Source organism: Pelobates fuscus, chromosome 3 (genome assembly GCF_036172605.1).
Source record: "Pelobates fuscus isolate aPelFus1 chromosome 3, aPelFus1.pri, whole genome shotgun sequence".
NCBI classification, from domain to species: Eukaryota; Metazoa; Chordata; class Amphibia; order Anura; family Pelobatidae; genus Pelobates; species Pelobates fuscus.
Genome location: NC_086319.1, coordinates 183,388,845 through 183,416,536, shown reverse-complemented (window position 1 = coordinate 183,416,536; position 27,692 = coordinate 183,388,845). Strand labels below are relative to the sequence as shown.

Sequence of the window (27,692 nt, the reverse complement as noted above, 5' to 3'; positions counted from 1 at the left end):
TAAGGGACACTATGAGCACCAGAACAACTTTTAGCTTAATTAAGCATTAATTCATTAAATGCATGGGGGTGAGACTAGGGCTGTACATACAAAGTGGTTTAACTTCTAAATGGCAGATAATTGAGCAGTGAGACTGTAGGGGCAAGAGCTATTCACCAAAACTGCTTCATAAAGTTGTTTTGATGTCTAAAGTATCTCTTTAAGCAAGGGTATTCTCAAAAGTGTAAATGTCATACATTGTTTTCTTCAATTGAAGCTATTAAAGGACCACTCTAGGCACCCAGACCACTTCAGCTTAATGGGGTGGTCTGGGTGCCAGGTCCCTCTAGGATTAACCCTTTTTTTTATAACAGGGTTAATCCAGCCTCCAAATCCTCTAGTGGCTGTCTCATTGACAGCCGCTAGAGGCGCTTGCGTGATTCTCACTGTGAAAATCACAGTGAGAGCACGCAAGCGTCCATAGGAAAGCATTGTAAATGCTTTCCTATGAGACCGGCTGAATGCGCTCACAGCTCTTGCCGCGCATGCGCATTCAGCCGAAAGGGAGGATCAGAGGCGGAGAGGAGGAGGAGAGCTCCCCGCCCGGCGCTGGAATAAAGGTAAGTTTTAACCCTTTGCTCTCTCCAGAGCCCGGCGGGAGGGGGTCCCTGAGGGTGGCGGCACCCTCAGGGCACTATAGTTGGCTATAATTTTCCCAAACCACTGCACATTGTGGCATAATAGTATATTGCCTCAAATGTGTGTAAATGTTTTTAATTACATCAGTACCATGGATCCAAGATCTCTGTGGTGTTCCGATTATTTGAAATATTTCATTGCAGTCCTTAACCCCTTAGGGACCCTGGACGTACAGGGTACGTCAGCCAAAAAACGTTTTTTAACGACTGCTGACGAGGCATCGAATACCGCCTCACTGCCGGGCACCCAAGTGATCGTCCCTCCCCCCGAAGGGTCGAGGCACTCAGTAAATGTAAAAAAAAAAAAGCCCAGACAGGGCTTTGTGGACCTGGCGGTTGTGGTTGCGTAATAGATTTTGGGGGTCAAAGTTCGAAAAAGTGTGTGGTTTTTTTTGTTTGTTTTTTTTTTTAAATCAGATTTTATAATTCTTTTTATAGTAAATTTATATGATGTGATGAAAATAATGGTATCTTTAGAAAAACCATTTAATGGCAAGAAAAACGGTATATAAAATGTGTGAGTACAGTAAATGAGTAAGAGGAAAATTACAGCTACACACAAACACCGCAGAAATGTAAAAACAGTCCTGGTCCCAAACGGTAAGAAAACTTGAAAAGTGGTCTGGTCACTAAGGGGGCAATCATTTTACAGTTGATTTTGATAGAACAATTGCAAATCTGCAAACATATAAGGACACATGTTTAACCCCTTAAGGACACATGACATGTGTGACATGTCATGATTCCCTTTTATTTCAGAAGTTTGGTCCTTAAGGGGTTAAAGGACCGCTATAGGCACCCAGGCCACTTCAGCTCAATGAAGTGGTCTGGGTGCCAGGTCCCTCTAGTTTTAACCATGTAGCTGAAAACATATCAGTTTCATGTGTTTTAAACCCTTTAACCAAGTGGGACGGGGGGCCCTGAGGGTGGGGAGGAACTAATGACCCTATAGTGCCAGGAAAACACTATAGTGCTCCTTTAATCCTATTTCTCTCAAATATTGTTAACAAATCTGTCTAAATCTGTTAGTGAGCACTTCTCTGCTGATTAGACAGCGTGATTATTGCACAGGTGTGCCTTAGGCTGGCCACAATAAAAGGCCACTCTAAAATGTGCAGTTTTATCATACAGCATAATGCCACAGATGTTGCAAGTTTTGAGGGAGCGTGGAATTGGCATGCTGACTGCAGGAATGCCCACCAGAGCTGTTGCCCATGAATTGAATAATCATTTCTCTACCATAAGGCGTTTCAGAGAATTTGGCAGTACATCCAACCGGCCTCCCAACCGCAGACCATGTGTAACCACACCAGCCCAGGATCTCCACATCCAGCATCTTAACCAGGGCTGGATTTAGATGAAAAGAGGCCCTAGGCTATTTCACTTATGAGGCCCTTTCACCTCCCATTTTTAAGTTTGTAAATTACATGAGAGACAATAAAATACATCATTACTGTGATATATATCAATATGTTAAATGAAACATGTTCTGATTGGTACTAACCTTTATAAAAAAAATGTGCACAGATAATAAATTTAAAAAAAGTCGAGATGATGAGAGGGGGGGGGTGATTGTGAGAGGGAGGGGGGTGATGAGGAGAGGGGGGTGATTGTGAGAGGGAGGGGGGTGATGAGGAGAGGGGGGGGTGACTAAAAAAAATTACCTTAAATCCCTGGTGGTCCGGTGGGGTCCCTGGTGGTCCGGTGGCCATCATTTCCGGTCTGCAGCTCCGCAGAGCTGCAGACCATGGATCTCGCGAGACCCAATCAGAGCGTTGCCGTGGTAACCCGCGGCAACGCTCTGATTGGGCAGTGCACGCGAGATCCATGGTCTGCAGCCCTGCACATTGCGGAGCTGCAGACCGCCGGACTCGGCGATCGCGGCAGGAGGGGCATTGCAGTCTGCCCTGGGCAACTCCCTAGTAAGTGGCTCCCGGGGCGCCCCCCCCTTAGTACGCCACTGGTCATATCATATGCGTAGAATTTCTCCTTATTTTCGGTTCAGTGTTTTAGTGTTCACTGTTTTTAGAATAGTGTAATTTTAATTTTGCTAACAATTTGAATATAGGCCCCTCTTGATCTTGAGGCCCTAGGCTTAAGCCTAGTTAGCCTATAGGAAAATCCGGCCCTGATCTTCACCTCCAAGATCGTCTGAGACCAGCCACCCAGACAGCTGCTGCAACTATCGGTTTGCATAACCAAAGAATTTATGCACAAACTGTCAGAAACGGTCTCAGGGAAGCTCATCTGCATGCTCGTCGTCCTCATCTGGGTCTCGACCTGACTGCAGTTTGTCGTCGTAACCGACTTGAGTTGGCTCATATTCGATGGCGTCTAGCACTTTAGAGTGGTGTTTTCTTCTCAGAAGAATCACGGTTTTCACTGTACAGGGCAGATGGCAGACAGCGTGTAAGGCGTCGTGTGGGTTAGCAGTTTGCTGTTATCAACGTTGCGGATCGAGTGGCCCATGGTGGCTGTGGGGTTATAGTATGGGCAGGCGTATGTTATGGACAACGAACACAGGTGCATTTTATTGATGGCATTTTGAATGCACAGAGATAACTTGACGACATCCTGAGGCACATTGTTGTGCCATTCATCCATGACCATCACCTCATGTTGCAGCATGATAATGCAAGGATCTGTACACAATTCCTGAAAGCGGAAAGCATCCCAGTTCTTGCAGGGCCAGCATACTCACCAGACATGTTTGGGATGCTCTGAATCGGCGTATACAACAACGTGTTTCAGGTCCTGCCAATAGCCAGCATCTTCGCACAGCCATTGAAGAGGAGTGGACCAACATTATTAGTATTGCAGTAGTTACCGATGGAGATACTCCCACTATCGGCTGAGGGTGACTGGGAAGGCCCTTGTAGCTCAGGTCCTTCAGGTAATGCAGAGGGTAATCCTCTGATGCGTCCGAGAGATCCTCGAGGTCCGCCGCCATTTTAGACTCAATGCCGCTTTGCAGCCATCACAGCATGTCTCGGATATCGTCAGAGAACAGGGGCCAATCTGGTCGTGGTTTTTTGGACTTTCGTCCCATCATCTTGGGAACACCTCCCGGACCTCTGCCTGTCAATTAAGCCCTTTATGAGGCTACGATTCGGGTGATTATTTGCCTCGCTGACAGAGCTTAACAGCCTTGCTGCTGTCTTGGTCGAGTGCTAGCTCCGCCCCCCTATACTTTTCATTTTTACACTTCACAAATACATATTTGTGAAATAACATAGGACGCCTGTGAAATTACCGTCCTTTAAGAAATCTGTCCTTTAAGAAACCAGTTAAACCTTTTGGGACAAATCTAGGGCAGTAGGAAATCTTCACAAGGAATTATGGCTGTTGTGATGGACCGCCTGGCAACCCGACCGGGTACCTCCGTGAATCGCTGCTTCCTAGTACTGCAAGCACCAAAAGCACTGCACTGGAACACCATTACAACCGTAAACCCCATGAACCACTGCAGTTTGGTTGGGGTCTCGCCGTCCTCCACCTGCCCTGGACCCAAGACCAGGATCCAGCGTCTAGTGGGTAGACCTCTCCTAGTCCAGAGAGCGTAGCAGGAACAGCTCTTAGAAGAGCTAGTGATTATACTCAGAGGAGTATTGTGATTATAGCAATCCCCAGAGTGAATGTAGTTCTCCAATCCCTCAAACATGAGCCACGACTTCATGAAGAGGTTAACAAATTTCTGTTTAATGGGAGCCACACTTGGCCTTATATGACAATACCCATACAAGGGGAATGCCCACAGGGACCTTGTGGTGGACTGATTTGCAACTTCACAGACCAATAACAATAAGGTTGCAAGGCACGACATTCCCCCACACAGCACACAATCCCTCCCCTCTGCCTGGGAGATAATTGGATCAGTAACTGTACTAATTCTAATCCAATTATCTCCAAGCACAGAAAAAAACATACTTTATTAAAACACCCCAAAAGTACACTAAAAATACATAAAACTCCACATCCCCTGATAGCCCTGATATGGGTGACCAACATATTCAAAAATCACCCAGATCAGTTCAGGGGTTCAAGAATTTCATGGAAGTCATTTATTTGCCATTAATAGAATCGCAGATAAGTGCCGCTGGGGGACCGAACGGGAACCGCGAAGATTTCATGCCGAAAATAGTTCCAGGGCATTCGTGGCTAAGTCCCCCTGAAGTCTTATTTGCGGTTTTGGTCCATGCGAACAAGATGGCCGCCACCTTGTGGTTGTCCATAGGAATTGCGACCACCCAGACGAACACATTGACCACTGCGGTGGAAATTGCAACGATGTATCAATTAAGCCTAACAAGCTCCAGGGTGGTATCCGGTTCATGCGGCTGTTCAGTAAACGAAACATATAGTCTCAATTGCACGAACAGAGCCTGTTTTAAGTATTTTAGCCTGGTCTACTGCAGGGGCCATAGTCACGTAGGGTAGGAAGCTGGCAAACAGGCCCCTCCAAAATCCAGTGGTGAGCTTACTTTCGCAATTTAAATAGGACTATGTTACTGTCCTCGTTTGTACCGGTAAAATGAGAGAGAGAGTGTGTGTTTTGTCAAGTCACACTTTCAGGTGAGTAGGGACCATTTAAAATATCTTGGAGTATGGTTACTGAAAATACTATTGAGCTCTACCAGAAGAATGTTATACCTCTCCTTGGACGAATTCAGGCAGATTTACAATTGTGGAATTACCCACATATATCATGGTTGGGTCGGATATCAGTCATAAAAATTAATATACTGCCCAGATTGTTGTGCCTTTTTGAAATGATCCCGCTTTTGCTACCTACAGCTTTCTTTGCATCATTGCGATCATCTGTGATTACATATCTGTGGAAAAGGGGTCTTAAGATATGAAATTTTGAGTCTGTCAGACTTGTATAAATACGATCAGGCAGCAGTGCTTGAGAGGGTCCTCGAATGGCACACTTCTCCAATACATAAACAGTGGATACAGTTAGATCCGGTCAGTGCAGGAATAATGCTACCCTCTCTTGTATGGAATACGAACATAGATGTATGAAAGAAAGAGATGAGGGAATCTTCACTCGCTCAAACGATCTGTGTCTGGAGATTAGGGAAACTACTCCGATTTCATCTATACCAAGTTTATTATTACCATTATCACAAAATCAGAACTTGGCAGGGTGAATGCCCTGAGAAACCAGGGAGGATGAGTGTGTATATATAAAATTTTTGTTAATCGAGGGGAAAGGGTGGGGAGGTGGTATCAGTGGAGGTAAGGAGTGGAGAGAGGACCGAGTTGGGAAGAGTGGGATTAAGAGGGAAAAAAGGGAGAGGAAGGAGCGAAGAAAAGGAAAGGAAGGGGAAAAAAAAGTGTCAACATTAGATGACGGAGTGGATTTTAAACTCTTATTCACAGCTGTTATCATAAATATGTTGGAAAGCACACACATTTTAGGAATTTACTTTATAGGTATTGTTATAGATACTATCTGATATTGTGTTCTCTTTTCAATCTTATCAAGCCTGGGAAAATACTACGTGGAACATAAACTTTAACTTAACATTCACTTATATTTCTTTTAAATGGGTGCTTTCTCAGCTCCTTTCTGATTAATTGGAATAGCCACACCTGTTGAGTTACAACATATTGGTTTTACAGAATGCTAACTAACACTTTCACAAACTCTTTCAAGAGGACAGATTAATGTCTTATGACTTCCTTAAAGTTAAGGTGTGGTCAATTGTCTCACTCAGCCAATGAGTGGTGCTTACAATATGGGTGATATTTATATTACTAGTGGAACTTCTACATTTCTGGCAAGTGGTGGCAGGTCATGGTTGCTTTTAAACCCCCTCTGTTTTTTCTCATATCGCTTGGTCTGACTAAGAACTGTCAAAAACATAATAATACTATAAGCAGTCCATTGACTTTTAGTGGTTATTGTGCCTTGATTGCTCCTTGAAAGAAAGAAATAATGAATGTAGCGTAATTGAGTGGTCAGTCTGGTTCTAATGAGTGGAATTTAGATTTTAAGTTAATAGAGTTGGGAGCACTGTTCTTAAATTATTTTAATATGCTTTATTTTGTGTTTACCATAATATGGCAATTCTTTTATTATTAAAAAAAAGGTTTTATTTATGTGCATATTTAATTTTAAATAAATTACTTGCCTACCACTAACCATTTCAGACAGCTGTTTTTGTGCACTTTTAGTAGGGTTGTCGGTTATCTGTCCCATTGATCACTATTTTTCAACTGTCTGTTGCTTTTCAGAATTGCATCACAGAAAATTCTGCAAGCAGAAAGAGCACATGATTTTGAAAATAAATGGACAATTGCAAAATAATGACCACTGGGTCAGATAACTGACAATCTGACCAAAAGTGCATAAGCAAGCTGTCTGAAAGGGGTAGTGGTAATGGAGAGATGTAGAAGAAAAAAAAAAAGTTAATATACATGAAATACAAACAAATATGAGATGTATTATAACATAAAGCTGATATAAAAAATCTGTAATGTCCGTATCCTTTAAATGCTTGTTGAATTGTCACAGCTTATATGACTCCGGCATCCCTGTTATTTGATATACTCCCTTGATGGTCGAACGCTAATTTGTTCTACTTCCCAGGTATAGTTTAGGTTTATTTAAATTTAACATTTACTATCTATTTACTACAGAATTTATCTTTCGTTTTGTTTTATAGAGATGAACCAGACCAACCTATGCACTGGGAAAAAAAGGCCAGTCAAAAGAGCTCCATTTTCTATCACTGCTTTCAGGTATTTTAACAAATCAAAAAAAAAAAAACATTGGAAATGAGTTGAACTTTACAGTGGGGTTTTTGTGCATGGTTATTCTGGTGGTCTGGGGCTACATCTTTCATTCACATCCTCTTTCCCTTCTTGTTTCCTTGGTTTCCTTCTTACCTGTTTTCCCAGATTCAGAGTATGCATGGAGATAATGCTTGCCCATAGTGATCTGTATTTATAATATAACATTGTCCACTCTACCTGTTCTATTGAATTAAAATGGATTTTACTGGATTTTTTGCTTTTTGATTTACATGGCATAAAAATTATTTAAAGTTGCAAAACCTTTTCATTAGTGCATTAAACTTGAAGGAGCATTATAGGTTCAAGAACACAAACATGTATTCCTGACCCTATAGGGCTAAAACCACTATCTAGCCCCCCCTCCCTCCCCCCTCCCCCACTCCCCCCTCATGCCTCCATAAATTTAGTAAAATCTTACTTTTATTCAAGCCTGAATCTGCAGGCTTTTTCCCTGTTTCCTTTTGACCTGTCCACTGCCTGCTGACATCATCAGAAGTGTTGGCCTGATCCAATCACAATGCTTCCCCACAGGATTGGCTGAGACCATACAAAGCGGAAGATCAGGGGCAGAGCCAGCACAATTCAAACACAGCCCTGGCCAATCAGCATCTCCTCAGAGATGAATTGAATCATTTAATCTCTATGAGGAAAATTCAGTGTCTGCATGCAGAGGGTGGAGACACTGAATGTTTGGATGCATTTTAGGCAGCCATGACCCAGGAAGGATCTCTAACAGCCATCTGAGGAGTGGGCAGTGAAGTTATCACTAGGCTGTAATGTAAACACTGCATTTTCTCTGAAAAGACCGTGTTTACAGCAAAAAAGCCTGAAGGTAATGATTCCACTCACCAGAACAAATGCAATAAGCTGTAGTTGTTCTTGTGATTATATTGTCCCTTTAATCCACCATGTACCTGCTGACATTCAGTAGTTACATAACTATTTTCAAAAAGCCACCAAAGGGCGTATGGGAAGAAAGTGCAAACAAATTAATTGGTAATCAGTTAATATAACGAATAGGTAATCTTAAATGTACAGTATTTAACAACAAGTGGACACTTTTACATGGAAAAGAAAAAACAATAATTATGGGGTATCACTGCGTAGATCGAATTACTAGGCTATACAATTGTGCACATACTAAGATATAGGTTCTATACTCAAGCACCTAACAGCATAATGGAAATATAAAAACTTGTCCACACTGCAGGTGTCTTTCTCCTCCTCCAAAGTTTAATCCACCCAAAGTGGAATCCAGAGGTACAGTAAGATGACACTACTAGACAGTGTATTTTTGCCAAGATATAATTCTGTAAAGCGCAAAAAAAGGTTGCTGACAAGTTTTGTTGCACATTAACTTTAAGGCAAAACATAAATTAGGGTCCTCCAATTCAGTTTAATTACTCAACAACATGGGCAGATTGGTCCATGTGCACTGCTGACTCCTACCCTCGCAAGCAAGAGCCAGACATACATTGCATCACCGTATGATCACACTAATATACACCCAGAGTAAACAAAAGCAAGAGGATACACAAGATTATCCAGATGTTACAGAAGTTCAGTTCTCTTCCAAGTCTTGAAACTCCAGATCCAAGTGTATTATTTTGCATGTCCATGTAAGGCACATATGTAAAACAGGGAAATTGATGCCATATTGTCTATATAGGTATACAAACCAGAATCTCTATATGTTTTCAGTTGATAAAGCCAAAAGGTTTCTATTTGGCACGCTTCACTATCCACAGATTCAGAAGCTTGTCTTGGACTTCAACTACAATTTTTATCTTTCTCATTTATTGCACCAACACATTTATTATATACCATTTTTTAAAGGACAAAAAGGGCTTGAATTTGATGTGATATACAAATCTAAATGATCATTTATCATAAAAAAATAATAATGCAATTGTGTGCATAATTAGTTCAGATTATGAAAAGCGATTCAAAATAAATTTAATTTAATTGTTCTTTTTTATAGAATACGTCTAGGAATTCAGTTTATTTTTGGCAGTTACAGAACACCAAATACAAGGAGTAAAATAACATTTTAACGTGAGGAGATTTTAGAATTTGTAATGTTTGTCGTGAAATCTTAATAGATGTCATCTTAATAGATGTCACATAAAACGTATATATTTATAAACAGCAGACATAGACATAGAGAGAATATTAGGATAGAGACATTTCATATTTTATATCAGTCATTGTTGGTAGGCTGGAAAGAAGAATTTACTTTGTTCAAGCGGGTATAGTAGGAAACTTTGTCATATTTCATATTGTCATAATGAAACCTGAAAGCTCTATTAGTTACCGGTACCAAGAGGTCAATTACAAGCTCTTCACTTAGTGGTACCGCACCCCTGAATTCCTACACATTTAATTCCCAGCAGTTACCCCGAGAAACAGAGATGCAGAGGGGAGATTGGGTCAATAAAGCACACCTTGTGGGAATGCCTGATAATACAACCTTATTGGCAGATGGTGAGGACTACACTTGCTAAAATCTTTGAAACTCAATCAATATTCACATTTCAAAGCTTTTTACTACATAATACACCACTACCGACATCTTCCTATAATAAACCCATTCAGCGACATTTGTTGAATGCTGCAAAGTCGATGGTACCTGCACTCTTAAAAAAATCAAAACAGGGGCGTGACCGGAAGCCGAACCGGATGGTCGCAGAGTGAGAGAGCTCCGGCGGCCAAGCTTGCAAAAAGCATAATTTCAAGCTTTTTAACTGAACCCACAAAAACCAGGGGCACCTACCATAATGTCCCAACTCCGCACAAAGAAAACAGCAGAAGCCAAGGACAAGTCGTCCTTCTTCGCGGCCCGCACTCCGCAATTGAAAACCGCGGATCTATCAACCCAAGATGGCGCCAAGTCCGACACAGACGGCGAACACATGGCGGGAATGGCGGTAGATAAAACAACTCTGCAACACATGCTGGATGCCCAAGCACACAAAATGCAGGCGACTGTACAATCAGCAGTGGCTGACTTACAAAAAGATATAGCTGAAATAGGTAACCGCACCTCACACCTAGAAAACAAAATGGAGGAATTCACTGCGGCCCACAACTCTATACCTGCAAAGTGGTAGGAGCTGGAAAACAAAATGGAACGCTGTGAGTACAAACTCATGGATATGGTGGACCGCTCGCGCAGTAACAACTTGCGGCTGCGCGGCATACCAGAGGAAGTTCCCCAAATGGAGCTCACAGCTTATGCTGCTGAGTTCTTCCACTCCATGCTGCCAGACATCCCGACAGACATGCTGATCCTGGACAGAATCCACAGAGTGGCGAGGCCTGCTCACATACCCACCTCCACTCCGCGGGATGTCCTGATGAGGATCCACTATTTCCATGTGAAAGAACAGATCCTCAGAGCGAACCGGACCGGCAATAATGGAAAAGAGAAATTTAAAGATATCCTGATATTCGCGGACCTATCAGTGGAAACCCTGCGGAGACGAAGATCATACCGAAATATTACTGAGACCCTTCACCAACACACCATTCCATACCGCTGGGGATACCCGGGGGAGCTCCTAATCCACAAAGAGGGCAAGGTACATGTGATCACCTCTAACCAAGAGGGTACAGAGCTTCTGCAAGCCTGGGGATTGTCTGAGAGCACCTCCAACACAGGGTCGGCGAGAAGCAACAAGATCCACAGGGAATGGAAAACGGCGAAACACTCAGAGACCAGCACAATGAACAATATGGGACATTCACAGAACGACACAGGTTTGGTTTTGAAAGGGCCGATTGGCCTGGGAGGGCGGTGAGAGGGGACCAAATCCCTACCGTTTAGGGGATGAGACACTATACCCACGGGCTTAGGCATTGGGAAAATACCGGTGGGATAACTCCCCGACTTATAACGCGATTAGCAGAAAACCGGTACGACAGAGATAAGACCCATGGGTACCCACAGAGCACATGGACTACCCCTCCTCACCCGTACCCCAGACAAGGCCCCCGAGTAAGGACGATACTTGCACAAACGCATAGGGACGAAATATGGGTCAGGGCAGACAAAAGTATAAAAAAATACAGTGCCTGCAATGCACACAGCGTGGGTGGTCTGATTGTAGGCCCCCCACTAGACAAGTGGGCGAATGGCACTACCCTAGAGGGCAGACCCCACGACTATAATAAGACGGGCCACAACCCCTTCACAAAAACTTACCCCCCCCCCTGCAGACCCCACCGACTTACAGTATTAGCAGATACCGAGCTCTGGCTTCCAGAGAGTGACAAACTCGGACCCAGACCGGCCGGACACGGCCACCTACCCCCTACTCAAGGAGACTAACCTCACGACCTCCAAGTTCACACTTGGTATGTCCCTTATACAAATATGCTGAAGCAATATCCAGATGGCGCACAGCTGGCCCTCCCCTTGGCTACACACTTTATGTGCCCCCAGTCACACGACAGGTTCCAAATCAGCACATTCAACCACTAAAACTATAGTATGAAGATTTACACGCACAACGTTAGAGGCCTGAACACCCCACATAAAAGGCACACCCTACTCAAAGACCTAAAAAACACCCAGGCAGACATAATATGCCTGCAGGAAACACACTTCCAATCCAATACCAGCCCAGTCCTGGGGAAGGCAATGTACCCACATCAGTTTCATGCTACCGCGCCCACGGAGCGCAAAGGGGTTTCCATTCTAATCAGCCGACATCTGGCCTTTGACAAAATTACAGTCAAAAGAGATCCAAGAGGCAGGTACATCATATTAATCTGTACTATAAACAGTTCTACATATACAATAGTTAACACGTACATGCCAAACGCAAACCAAGGCGGGTACTTCCATAACCTCATGAAGCTCATAACTCCAATGCAGACAGGTACATTGATCATTTGCAGGGATTTTAATCAGTTTCAAGACCCCGCGTTAGACTCAACAGCGAAACACTCGTCCCACAGAAACAAGGTACTCCATAGGCAATGCAAGTCCCTAACCAAGCTCTTACAGACACATGGTCTATACGATGCTTGGCGCACAATGCACCCAACTGAGCGGGAATAAACACATTTCTCCCAAGTACACAACACGTACTCAAGGATAGACGGATTTTTCCTACAGAGCGCATACCTGAACCGAGTGGTGGCATGCGACATAGGGGCCTCCACCTGGTCTGACCATAACCCGGTTGAGCTCACAATAGCAGACCATTACAACTACAAAAATAGAGGTCCGTGGAGGCTCAATGAGCAACTCCTCAGTGATCATCACTTCGTCCAAACACTACAACAAGACATGCAGGCATACTTCCATGCTAACGACACCCCCGATATCAACCCGCTAACCCTCTGGTTGGCCCACAAACCAGTCATGAGGGGCATATTAATTAGACAGGCATCCCACCTTAAGAAACAACAACAGCACTCATTCATACAGAACCTAAAAAAACTACAAGACCTACATAGAACTAACCAAATCGCCCCCTCCAAGACCACGCAGGACTTGATCACCGACTTGCAAAAACAAATCAATCGAGTTACGCATTGAAAAGACTGAAAGCAACCACCTTTGTCATGGGCAATAGGACCAATAAAACTCTGGCTCAAAGACTCAGGGACAAACCAGCTCAAACCAGAATCCCGCACCTGCTCTCCCCTCAGGGACAGAAACTGATCCAACCCACACAAATTTGTAATGGATTTGCAACTTACTATAGCTCCCTATACAATCTAAAAGACAACCCACAAGTACCCCAACCGACCCAAAGCTCCATCACGGAGTACCTCAGCAGAATCGACATACCTAAACTCCAAACACACCAAATTGCCCGACTTGCAACTCCCATCACTACCCAAGAGGTAACACAGATCATTGAGTCCATGCCAAAAGGCAAAGCCCCTGTCCCTGATGGCCTCACTAACCTGTACTATTCCACCTTTAAGGACACACTAAGCCCTTATATCACACGGGCCTTCAACCTGGCTACCCAACAGGGATCCCTGCCACCCGAATTTCTAGCGGCACATATTATAACCTTGCCCAAACCAGGAAAACCACCGACAGTTTGTCCCAATTTTAGACCTCCCTACTGAACGCCGATGCTAAATTATATGCCAAAATCTATACGGTTAGGCTCAAATCACTCCTGCCTAGCTTGATCATGACAGACCAAGTGGGATTCGTGGCGGGTAGACAGGGCCCGGACAATTCCCGGAAAGTACTTGACATCCTCCACTACCTTAACCGCTCCAAACTTCCGAGCACGTTGTTATCCCTAGACGCCGAGAAGGCATTTGACCAACTCAATTGGCAATTCCTACATGAAGTATTGATGCAATACGGGTTCCCACCAGATTTCCAAAACATGGTACGAGCCCTGTACCGCGTCCTATCGGCCACGGTATTAAATTCAGGGTTCAGCTCTGCCCCTTTCGCAATCACCAACGGCACCAGACAGGGATGCCCCCTATCTCCCTTACTATACATGCCAGCGCTGGAACCATTAGCGATAGCCATCCGAAGCAACCAAAATATTAAGGGGATAACCATAGGGGACAGGGAATACACACACACAATCTATTCGTGGACGATATTCTCCTCACACTTTCCAACCCAACAATTTCACTCCCCAACCTCCACAAAGAAATACAGGAATACAGCAAGCACTCATATTACCAACTAAACCTGACCAAGACCCAAGCCATGTGCATAAACATGTCAAAAGCGGAGGAGAAACGATATAAGCTCAACTTCCGCTATGACTGGAGGGCCGACTATTTAACATTCTTAGGCGTTAAGCTAACGAAACACCATTTGGGCTTATTCTCTGCCAACTATATCAAGCTCCTCAAAGAAGTGGAACAAACATTGCACTCATGGCAAAACAAATTCCTCTCATGGCTAGGTCGTATAGCGGCCATCAAAATGACGATTCTACCAAAAATCCTCTACATGGTTCGCTCCCTACAAATACCCATACAGCAGTCATACCTACAAAGACTACAATCCCCTTTTGATTAGATTCAGTTGGGGAGGGAAACACCCCAGGGTCCCACGTGCCTTACTAATGCGCCAGCCGGAGAAAGGCGGCTTGGGATTCCCCGACCTTAAGGTATACTACCACGCAACACAAATCGCAAACATACTCCATATTCACTCCACCATATACCTCCCAATGGATCCCCATTGAAGCGAGCTGCGGAGGGGTGTCAGACCTCACAGCAGCTTTGTGGACGCCTAAGAAATTGCGCCACACACCCCGAAGCATCCTGCCTACCACAAAACTACTATACAACATATGGGACAACCACAGGGCCGCCTTCTGCTCTGCTAAACCGTGGTCGATGGCAACGCCATTAAAAACAATCACACTCTACAGCAATACATTCCCATATAGAGCATGGCAAGCTTGTAACCTCACACACCTACACCAAATCTGCACCATTCAGGGGCCTCACCCGCTCTCGACATTACAATCCGAATACAACGTCCCACCACAGCTTACATTCTCATACTGGCAACTGAAAGCACTCTTAGTCAGCACTACAGGTAACGAACCATCACCCCAATTTGACTCCAACCTCACACCGTTCGAAAAAATGTGCCTCCACCTAATCCCCACCCAAAAAACATTGTCAGTGTGCTATAGACTTATTACTGCACACAAGCCAGACATGGAGTGGCAGTTCAAACAGGACTGGCACAGAGATATAGGCAGAGCCCTCACCCCAGACGAAAAGAACAGCATATACGCCAACCATAAAGGCCTCACGACGTGTGCCTCACACCTAGAGGCCTCACGTAAAATACTTTATAGATGGTACATGGTACCTACAAGGCTTAAGAAAATCTATCCGAACATGAGTGATGCTGGAGGTGCCAGACCCAGTTAGGGACCATGCTACATATTTGGTGGACCTGCACCCTGGTTCAGCCGTATTGGACACAAACAGCAGGGTTGATAAGAGGGGCTACAGGATGCATCAATGAACACAATCCTGAAATATTCTTACTTAAACTCTTACCCACCAACGTACTCCACTGCATAACCAAACTGATATTCCTCATACTCTCCTCCGCGTCCACCTTACTGGCAAAACAATGGAAAACCCCCCAGATCCCCTCTATGGCAGAGGTGAAAGAGGTGGTCGCCACCCTGGACTACGAGGTGATCCTATGGAACCAAACAAAAGTGGGTAAAGGGAGTGCCACAGCGAAAACAATATGGGCCACAAACATGGAAAAGCGGGACCTTCAGGTCGTGGCTAGGGACCGTGCCAGCGATGACACAGAGGCATGACAATTGAACCTTGATGGTTCACAGAGGACATACTGGACAACCCAGTTAACCCCCCCTCCCACCCCCCCCTTTTTTTTTTTGTCTCCCTTCCACTCTTCCACTTTTCTACTTTTTATCTTATGTAGTTACCCCCACTCAGGGGAACATACCTGAAGATCAGCCACCTCACGCCTACGAAGGGAAACGGTATCAGGGAGACACACACACACCATATGCTAACTGACAGGCCTACTAGCGGCAGCCACAGCAGTCCGTAAAGGGAATGTTAATCTATAGGTCACAGTGTATTGGCAATAATGTTCTCTCCTTCCACGTTCGCATACCACACACACTTCTTAAGAGGGAATGAGTACTCCCATTATACGATCAGACACTGTAGCGCATAGTGGGGGCAATCGCTGATACTCTGTTCTGAAATGTTGTCGAGTTATAACATGTGTATAAACTACTCTAAACACCTGTCACACCTGGTGCAAGAAATGTATGCAACCAAACGGAGATGTCACTCAATGTATGAAAGTCACAGAATGATGTACAGCAGCTAAGATGACAAAACTATTAAACTTAACGCATGTTCCATTGGACCCCCTTCCTTTCTGTACCCCTCAGAGTCCTTTTTTTTTTTTCTATGTTCACCGAAACAAAATAAAAATTGTCAAATAGAAAAAAAAAAAAAAAAAAAAAAACACCCTCAATACAAAATTGGCTATGCTGTGTGGTTAAGAGATTAAGGAAGCAGAATATTTGATGGCTTCCATGAAAGGCATAGGGGTTAAGCACTACTGAACAGTGTTATCCATGGGACTCATGCATGTCTCGTCAGGAGGAAAGGTTAGGAGAGGGAATGATGGGCAAATGTGAAAGAGAATGGCATATGGTGTTGCTGAATACAGTTATTTCAGGAGGTCTGGTGGGGATGATATGGTAAAACTGAAAGCAGGGGATATCAGGCCAGGCAGGTGACTATTACTTGTTTCTCTTAATATTAAAATTTTTTAACCCCTTAAGACCGCAGGACGTTCTATGCCGTCCTTATTTTGGTGGCCCTAAACGCCGCAGGACGGCATAGAACGTCCTGCGATCTTTTGTACTTACCCGGTCGCCGGCGATCCCACGCCGGCGATCGCGGTATGGGGGACTTACCTGGGAGCCCAGGGAGTCCCCCTCTGTCCTCTTCGCCCCCCCAGGGCCATGTGATTGCGAGGTCCTTGCGAGGACCCCGCGATCACATGGACGGCATAGCCGTCCATGTCAATGCCAGCAGGGGGAGTGCCTGTAATGACAGGTACTCCCCCTGCTGCCTGGAAATAAAATAAGTTAAAACAGTGTAAAAATAAGATTATATATACTTAGATGATATATTTATTATATATATGATCTAAGTATATATATATATATATATATATATATATACACATATACACATAAATATGCATACACTGTACGTGTATTTTAATATTAATATATACATGATTATATATATATATATAAATATCAAAATACACGTACAATGATATTGATTAAATATATATATAATTTTCATTATATATATATTTATATATACTAAAAAATAAATATATAAATATGTTAAAAAATAAAATAAAATAAATAGATAAATATATAAACATGTGTAATTTCGTTCTAACTGTATTTTAAAATTAATATATATATATTGATATCAAAATACATGTGGAACGAAATAATATATCTATATACATATATATCACTATATATATATATATACCTATATTTAAATAAAAATAATAAAAAAATATACATATATATATATATACACATATATATATATATATATATATATATATACACACACACACACACACATATATATATAATAATTCTACGTATATATTTATGTAATAATTTTACATAATTAGGTCATTTTATTAATTACAATTTGCAGGACCTGCCTGACAACCCAGGCCCAGACCATAAAACCTGTACATGGGGGGTACTGTTTTACTCGGAAGACTTCACTGAACACAAATATTAGTGTTTCAAAACAGTAAAATATATTATAACGACGATATCGTCAGTGACAGTGACATTTTTTGCATTTGTCACACACAAATGGCACTTACACTGACGATATAATTGTTGTGATATGTTTTACTGTTTTGAAACACTAATATTTGTGTTCAGCGAAGTCTCCTGAGTATAACAGTACCCCTCATGTACAGGTTTTATGGTGTTTTCAAAAGTTACAGAGTCAAATATAAGGTTTGCGTTTCAGTTTTTTCACATTAAAATTCGCCAGGTTGCCTTTGAGACCGTATGGTAGCCCAGGAATGAAAATGATCCCCATGATGGCATACCATTTGCAATAGTAGACCAGTGTTTCCCAAACCAGTCCTCAAGGCACGTCAACCAGTCCAGGATTTAGGGATTACATAGCAGTGGCTAAGGTGTTTTTAGAAAAAAAAAAAAAAGAAAAAACACCTTAGACACAACTGGGTCACCCCTAAATCCTGGACTGGTAGGTGTGCCTTGAGGACTGGTTTGGGAAACACTGTAGTAGACAACCCAGGGTATTGCAAATAGGGTATGTTCATTTTTTTTTTTAGTAGCCACTTAGTCACAAACACTGGCCAAAATTTGCGTTCAAATTAGTTTTTTGCATTTTCAAATATTAACACTAACTTTGGCCAGTGTTTGTGACCAAGTGGCTACTAAAAAAGACTGGACATACTCCATTTGCAATACCTTGGGTTGTCTACTTTTGCAAATGGTATGCCATCATGGGGGTAATTCTTATTCCTAGGCTACCATATGGTCTCAAAGGCAACGTAACCAATCTGGCGAATTTCAATGTGAAAAAAATTAAATATTTAACACGCTATATTTGACCCTGTAACTTCCCAAAACACCATAAAACCTGTACATAGGGGGTACTGTTTTACACATGAGACATCGCTGAATACAAATATGTGTATTGTATTGCAGTAAAAGCAAACAGTATTTTGACATTCACAGTTAAAATGTCACGTAGAACTAAAACAATTAAAAAAATTCTTATTTTTTCCCATTTTTTTTTATATTTTTTTCATATTAAATTATGTTCCATACCTAAATATTTGATGTTAAACGAAAGCCCTGTTTCCCCTGAATAAAATTATATATAATAAGTGTGGGTGCATTTAATATGAAAGAGGTGGACAGACATATAGCGCAAATGCCAGGTTTTGTTTACGTTTTTTTTTGGATCACAACTTGTACATTTGGCTGCGGTCTTAAGGGGTTAATACTGTTTTGTTAATTGCTCTAATTGCCGTATATTACTGAACAAGAAGTGGACTAAATTGATATGCTTAACTGACTAAAATTGTCCACCTGGTGAGGTTTACGTCCATGCAGATCAGTTTCTCGCTAAATACATATATTGTACAATGATGCATTGTTAAAATGGCTTTTCTTTAAAGAAATCTGTTGATATTTTCTGTCAAACAATAATAAAGTATATATTTTAAAATAATTGGGGTTAGGCATAGGATTAGGGGTAGGGTATGGACTAGGATTAGGGTGAGGTTTATGGGGCTAGATTTGGGATTAGAATTTAGTTTAGAATTCGGGGTTGGTTTAGGAGTAGGAATTTAGATTGGGTTTAGGATTGTAACTTTGTATACATATGGGTTATTGTACTGAGGAGATATTGTGGAGTACAGTAAAAATAAATGTATTACAATGTACAGAAATAGTACACATCAGGCTTAGGAAATTCACACAACACAAAACAAGCTTTGTCATATGTTTTGTTAAAATTCTGAAGAAGAAATTGACTTCAATATTCAGCAGCTTGGCAGTTAAATAAAATGTTACTTCAATATTCAGCATAGTGGCAGTTAAAAAAGTGTCAGAAATCCTTGAGTAAATAGCCTGTGATGTTTACTTTATGTAAATATATACTTTTGTGTAGCAATTTTATTTTCTGTTATGGCTATTAAGCTTACAAAACAACAGATTCTAAAATCGCTTCATATTAAAAGTTAATTGGATTCCATGTATTCTATCACCTGTACCAAAATGTTGTTGTCCCTGAGAATGCTGTGAATCCGTTTGCGACAGTCTAGGACGGTGACTTGCTCCCTCCTCAACACCAGATGGTTTCTGACATACCATAAAATGTGTTTTACTGCCACAACACTTTCCAGAAATAGTATGTGGAAGACAGTGATGGGATACGTATGTCTTGTCACTGAGTCTGAGTTTCTTTACTAGTGCACCAAGCAAAGTCTGTGGGCACAGACATTGCCAGAAAAGTTACTGAGACATTTCCTCCTCTACTTTACATTATTGACAGTGTCTCCATCTGCACAGCCTTCTTGCATGCATAGGTGTTTCTAGGGGGAGGCATCCCTGATTGGCCATTCATGCCAAGTCTGTGTCTCTAGCGGCCAGCCTTTACAGTTCCTGCTGTGGTTTCCCCAGGGAGCCCTGGAATAGACTCCATGGTGTCCTGAACTCTGAGTTTTTGGTTTTACCTGGTTGTAAGAAAGTTTGGAGAACACTATCTAGAAGGAGTAATCACCAGAAATGTGTACTCCGAAGATCTGGGAGAGTATCTATTTAAACTTAATGTGAGGTAATAGTGTCATGGTTAACAGAGCAGATAAATGCTAATTTCTTTCACTCCTAGATTGTCCTAGATTGCCAAGGGCTATCATGACATTGTTTTATATTTTAAAAACTAGGCGAAAGACTAAGATAACATTTAAATAGGCAGATTCATAAAATAAGGTGAAAGAAAGGACATAAGTCTATTCAGTAAGTTCTGAATTGCATTCGCTTGTCCAAATGCATCATGTTCAATTTAAGTGTGTTATATGAAACTCATTCAGCTATTCACAAAAGGTCTTTCAGTCCTGTTTACTCTGCTGTTTGGTTAGCTCTTCATATCAACCAAATATGTAACTTTGCAATTTGGCAGTTTGTGAATATCTTATATTGGCAAACTAATCCACCTAAAGGAACACTTTCATCTCCATTACAATTTCAATTTATTAAAGTGATTATTGTAGCAGGAGTATCTGAGGAATATTTGGGTGCTGTCTTACATTCATGGTTAAACTGTTTTCTATTTAAGCCCAATGTTGGTCACCTACAGTGCCTTGCAAAAGTATTCAACACCCCTTGAATTTTTACCTATTTTTTACATTACAGCCTTAAGTTCAATGTTTTATTAATCTGAATTTTATGTGATGGATCAGAACACAATAGTCTAAGTTGGTGAAGTGAAAAATATATACATAAAACTATTTTTTAGAAATAGAAAACAAAAAATTGGCATGTGCATATGTATTCACCCCCTTTGTTATGAAGCCCATAAAAAGCTCTGGTGCAACCAATTACCTTCGGAAGTCACATAATTAGTGAAATGATGTCCACCTGTGTGCAATCGAAGTGTCACATGATCTGCCATTACATATACACACCTTTTTTGAAAGGCCCCAGAGGCTGCAAAACCTAAGCAAGAAGCACCACTAACCAAACACTGCCATGAAGACCAAGGAACTCTCCAAACAAGTAAGGGACAATGTTGTTGAAAAGTACAAGTCAGGGTTAGGTTATAAAAAAATATACAAATCTTTGATGATACCCAGGAGCACCATCAAATCTATCATAATGGAAAGAACATGGCACAACAGCAAACCTGCCAAGTGACGGCTGCCCACCAAAACTCACAGACCGGGCAAGGAGGGCATTAATCAGAGAGGCAGCACAGAGACCTAAGGTAACCCCGGAGGAGCTGCAGAGTTCCACAGCAGAGACTGGAGTATCTGTACATAGGACGACAATAAGCCATACGCTCCATAGAGTTGGGCTTTATGGCAGAGTGGCCAGAAGAAAGCCATTACTTTCAGCAAAAAACAAAATGGCACGTTTTAAGTTTGCGAAAAGGCATGTGGGAGACTCCCAAAATGTATGGAGGAAGGTGCTCTGGTCTGATGAGACTAAAATGTAACTTTTCGCCATCAAAGAAACGCTATGTCTGGCGCAAACCCAACACATCACATCACCCAAAGAACACCATCCCCACAATGAAATATGGTGGTGGCAGCATCATGCTATGGGGATGTTTTTCAGCAGCCGGGACTGGGAAACTGGTCAGAGTTGAGGGAAAGATGGATGGTGCTAAATACAGGGATATTCTGGGGGGGCGTGGTCTGCAGCCGAGCGAGCTGGACGTGTCTGGCTAGAGCTCCGCTGTAACCACAGTGCCAACGGCTAACAAAGGCTGAAATTCGATATTTTTCGACATATTCTCCGACTCACCAGTACGGGGGACCGGGATGGAAAAACGGAATCAAAGAAAACCGGTGAAAAAACCCTCGGAATCGGTGACTTCGGTCCCCGATATGTTTGCGGCCTCATGAGCCGCGAGGCTATCCACCCAAGATGGCGGTCGGGACGGCCCGGGGACACCTACCTCTCCTGCGAGCCCCGGCAGCGGTGCTGCTGCAGGGGCATTGGACTCGGAGGCCAGCCAAATATTGGCCAAACTATCGGAGGTACGCACATACCTGGCCACAGAAATTGTCCGCACTACGACGGAAGTAAAGGCCGAAATCCAAGCCCTGGGTACGAGGACGGCGGCTCTCGAACAAAGGATGGAGTCTACAGTACAGGCCCACAACGAGTCAGCTGCACAAATAAACTCCTTAACGTCCCAACTGCAGATGGCCGCAGCGGCGATAGATGACCTTGGCAACAGGTCGCGGCGGAATAATATCCGTCTCCGTGGCCTCCCGGAACAGGAGGGAGAGGGGTCCCTGGTGGAAGTGATCTTGAAGATCTTTAGACCGCTTCTCCCCGATGTGCCAGAACACCTATGGCACATCGAGCGGGCTCACCGGGCGCTCCGTGCCAGGAGGGCGGATGATAAGAGACCGAGAGACGTAATTATTAAATTTCTGTCCTTCCAGACAAAGGAAGCATTGATGAAACGTGGCAGAGAAGGCCCAATAATATATAACGGGACAGACCTTGCTTTGTACCAAGACTTAACCCCTGCTACCTTGAAGAAAAGGCGAGACTGGCGTCCTGTTACGGAAATCTTACAAATGGAATCCATTAAATATGCATGGGGTCACCCTTTTCGATTACTGGCCTTCAAAAATGGTCGCACGAAAGTCCTCCATGCTGATGGCGATCCGGCTGCGTTCCTATCGGAGCTCGGGATTCGTATACCGGAGGGTTTCGCGGTTCTGAGATCTTCGGCGGAGGTCCTCCCTGCCTTACCTCGGGAGTGGTACACAGCAGGCGAATGATTTCGGATCCTTTAACTCGGCATTGGGTGAGCGGCCGGTGGCCCAGAGCGGTGAGCTTTTCCGGGTGGGCCCTTATTGTTTGGGAGGGGGATTGCGGGAATCCCTCATCCTCCCCGCTTTTGTTTTTTCACCCGGGACCCGGGGGCCCCTTATAGAATTGCCCAGAAATGTTTATCTTCCTTCCATCGGGGGGGGGGGGCACTAGTATTGGGGTGGGCTAGGGATTTCTCCCACTCCCATATGTTCGTTATTGCTCCCCCATACCGTCCATCCTCACCCGGCCCTTACTCTGTCTACACCCCTGTGGCCCCGGGATAGGGAGCGTTCGAAGGAATGATGGCGAACGGCCCTTCTTGACTAACTATCACAAACTCACGGCGGCCGTGGGCGTACTCTTTACTTTTAATGGTCGTTCTTTACTATGCTTTGCTCTGATGTTTTATTCCCGGGACGCCTTGATTTTCATTCGGGGGGTGGGGGAGGAGGGAGCTGGCGGTGTTCGAATTTGTATGGTTATTTTTACGCTAAACGATAATCATGTCGGTTTTTCCCTATCGTGTATATCAGGTTTACAGAGCTCGGGGGGTTCGAGCCGGGACGTGTAGGGGGTATCTCTCCGCCTCTAATTATTAGGCCTATACGGCAACTCGGCCCTAGTGACCGATGACCCCCTTTCACCTCCCCCGTTTTATGCAATGCGCCATATTAAACCTTCTCCCCCCCCCCCTAGTTTTCATACGAGGGAGGCGATACCCCCTTGGGGTGACGGGTGGGATAAATCATTTTACTTTTTGTGCCCCTCTCCTTAGGCGGTTAGACGCCCCAGGTTCGCTGCCTCATGTTGTTTTGCGTTATATTTTCCTACGGGCTCCGCCCTGATTCTGACCCGCTGGTAATTCCGGGTCTTATTTGCCTCCCCCCCCCCCCCCCCCCCTCACCGTGCGCTCCTTGCCCTCGGGACCGCCCGTCCTGCTCCGGGGTGCATTTTTTAGCTGTTCATCCCCTCCCCCCCCCCCCGCCCACTGACCTCGTCGGTGGGGGTTATCCCCTCTGGGATTGGGGGTGGGGGGGCATACGGAGTCCTCCACGGGACGGGGGGGTGGGGCGGGGTTGGGGCCCCTCTGTTGGACTGTGGGTCCGGGCTGGCCTTGGTGGGATCGCGAGACGTCTCGCCCATTGTTACATCGTTTTTCATGCAAAAGTTATTCGATTAGGCACCCTGTTGGTGCCCATATTTTCGTTGGTCTATGTCTGGGCGACTCTGGAGCCCCATGCGGACTCCGGGGGAGCCTATACAAGGCCCCCACTCGTCCCTGGCTACGAATAAGACCAGGGGTTTATTATGTACGTTGTTTTTTCTCTCTATTTTCACTTTTCTTTTTCCCTCCCCCTTCTACCCTTTTTGCCCTCCTCCCCCTCCTTCCCCCTGTTTTATGGTACCCTCTTTGGAAGGAGGCGTTGGTTCAATCTGCGGTGACTCAGAGCTCGGCCCTGACGCAGGGAGCATAGATAGACAATCTGAGACACCACTCTATATACCACCCATCTATCACCGGTATTTGGTGAAAATGGCCAATAGGTTTAGCCTTTCCCTTATTCACTATCAATGCCCTTGAAACTATTATCCCTGAACGTCAAAGGCTTAAACGCACCGAATAAACGTCGCCTCATGTTTAGGGAACTTAAGCGTTTAAATCCGGACATTGCACTCCTGCAGGAGACACATATTCCGAAATCGGCGAAGTTCACTCTCAGGGACCACACTTACAGGACTACCCACGAGGCAAGGGCATTAAACAAAAGGAATGGGGTAGCGGTGCTTCTACACCATAGATGCCCGCTTCGAGTAGGTACTGTCACGATGGACCCGAGTGGCCGTTTTGTTTTAATATCCGGAACTCTGTACTCTCACGCCATCCATATTATAAATATTTACGCCCCTAACGACCCCTCGGTGGACTTCTGGGACGCCATGACCCAGGTCGTAAACGGTCTGCCTCACGGCATGGTTATCGTGGGGGGCGACTTTAACGCCACCCCATGCCCTGCGGCGGACAGAAGCCCGCGCGACGGACACCCGAGGTCTCACGGGAGTGGCCGCCAAGACAAATTGCTCCGCACCTTCCTACACCGCACAGGCCTCATTGATATCTGGAGAGCACACCACCCCGATGGTCGAGATTATACATTTTACTCAGCACCTCACAAAACTTACTCTAGGATAGACTCATTCCTGATTAATTCCAGTGCCGCATCCAGGGTTTCGGGCGCTGCTATCGGTTCCATCACCTGGTCAGACCACGCGGAGGTCACGCTGACTTTGGATAAGTTGTGTGCGGCCTCCCCGTGGTCTTGGAAGTTAAACACCTCTTTACTACAGGACCCGGTTATAGTAGAGGTTGTCCGCAAAGAACTGCTCGAATATTTCGCTAGAAACGCGTGTACTGACGTAAGACCAGCTACGCTATGGGCCGCACACAAAGCGGTCATTAGGGGCATATTAATTCGCGAGGCCACAGTAAAGAAAAGACGCAAAACGCAACTGCTGTCCGCACAGCTGGAGGCGTTAGGGAAAGCAGAAGGAAAGCATAAGACCCTCCAGTCGCCAGTCACGCTAGCGGAAGTGCAGAGATTGAGATCCTCGGTCCGCAACACACTCATAGATGACACGGCTAGGGCCATGACTTGGTCCAGACGGACCTATTATGAGAAATCCAATAAAATGGATACTCTGTTAGCCAGGGCCCTACGCCCGAGACAGGGACACTCGCATATCACACGTATCAAAGACGCTTCGGGTAAAATCTGTACAGACCCCACTGAGATTGCAGGGGTCTTCACGGAATATTACTCTAACTTATACAACCATTCCACCGGGACTGCTTCAGACCCTCAACGGGAAGAGTACGATGCCCATGCCTTTCTGTCTCGTCTCGCTTTGCCAAAACTGCAAGCAGGTGAATCGGCGGCTCTTGGAGCACGCATAACTACCGATGAGATAAACGTTGCAATTTCAATGCTGAAAGGTAATAAAGCTCCAGGTCCAGACGGTTTCGAGGGCAGTTATTATAAAGCTTTCCGAGAGGAGCTAGTACCTCACTTGGAGTCGTGGTTTAACGACCTCATGGGGGGTGGCGCCCCGGACAGAGACATGTCATTGGCGGACGTGGTATTGTTACCTAAACCGGGCAAGGATGATCTCGACCCGGGCGGTTTCCGCCCGATCTCGCTGATCAACCACGATTCCAAGATCTTGGCGAAGGTCTTGGCCAACCGACTAAACCCCCTCTTGACGAAACTGATACATCCTGACCAGGTTGGCTTCGTACCTGGTCGGCAGCTTTTTGAAAATACCCGGCGGAACATTGACCTCATCTGGAGGCAAGCGAATAGGAAAATCCCAACATTGTTTCTATCCCTCGACGCCGAGAAGGCCTTTGATAGGGTTAAATGGCCCTATCTTTTTGAAGTCCTTCGACACTTTGGCTTACCAGACTCATTTATAACTGCGGTACAAGCAATGTATACAAATGTTACAGCACGGGTCCGCATATCGGGGGCGAAGGTGACACCCTTTGGCCTAGGAAACGGTACCAGACAGGGATGCCCTTTGTCTCCCCTGCTGTTTATCCTCTCCCTAGAACCCCTCCTGCAGTCAATACGAGACAACCCGGACATCCATGGGATTTCGGTGGGGGGCCATCAGTACGTTGTGTCGGGTTTCGCCGACGACATCTTACTGACCCTGGCTGACCCACTTCCGTCTATGAGGGCGTTAACGGGTGTCCTAGCTCACTATAGTAGATTGGCAGGATACAAAGTGAATATGCACAAATCCTGCGCATTACCGATTTGCATGCCTGACCCTGTCATAACCTCCATAGGCGACACATACCAGATTCGCTTAGCTAGGGATCATGTAAAATATTTGGGGGTGTGGTTAACGGCAGACCCTGTTCGACTATTCACACAAAATTATACGCCTCTGATCCGTACGTTAATGACGGATATGGAGAAATGGCTGGATAAACCGATCTCATGGATCGGTAGAATCCACTCGGTGAAGATGAACATTCTCCCTAGGATTCTGTTCTTGTTCCAGGCCCTCCCAGTTAAAGTAACCAAATCAGACCTGGGCGCACTCCAACAGGCAATAGGGAAATTCATCTGGCAGAACAGGAGACCCAGGACCTCTCGGAACGTTCTTTATCGAGCGAAGACGAGAGGAGGCCTGGGCCTCCCTAATTTGCACTTCTATTACCAGGCAGCGCAACTTACACAGCTAGCCTTATGGCATTCCCCTCCAGGGGAACGGCGGTGGGTGGACTTAGAATCGTCCCTCATGGGACCAGACTTGCCTGAATTTCTGATGTGGGTCCCAAGGGACCGTAGACCATCGATACACATCGCATGCCCAGCTATTGCGAACTCTCTGAGACTTTGGGATGCCTCATCAACCAAATATGGTTTGTCACCCCGACTTTCCCCCCTAACTCCCTTCTTGAGAAACACAGCATTTCCGCCGGGACTAAACGCTAGGGATTTTAGGGGTATTGAAGGCACAGGGGTACAGCGCCTCTGCCACCTCTATGACGGCGGCTCTGTTGTTACATTCGACGAACTTAAGA

General features: G+C 44.5%; 1 protein-coding gene across 6 annotated transcripts in view; it reads left to right on the top strand.

The window, feature by feature from the left end:
- The window catches only part of PARP11 (poly(ADP-ribose) polymerase family member 11), a 63,319-nt gene that overhangs the window by 30,024 nt on the left and 5,603 nt on the right, over positions 1-27,692 (top strand). For all 6 annotated transcript variants that reach the window (XM_063445379.1, XM_063445377.1, XM_063445378.1 and 3 more), the window contains one exon: positions 7,352-7,427. In XM_063445379.1, the coding sequence (XP_063301449.1) occupies positions 7,352-7,427 (76 nt within the window). The remainder of the gene's footprint in view (positions 1-7,351; positions 7,428-27,692) is intronic.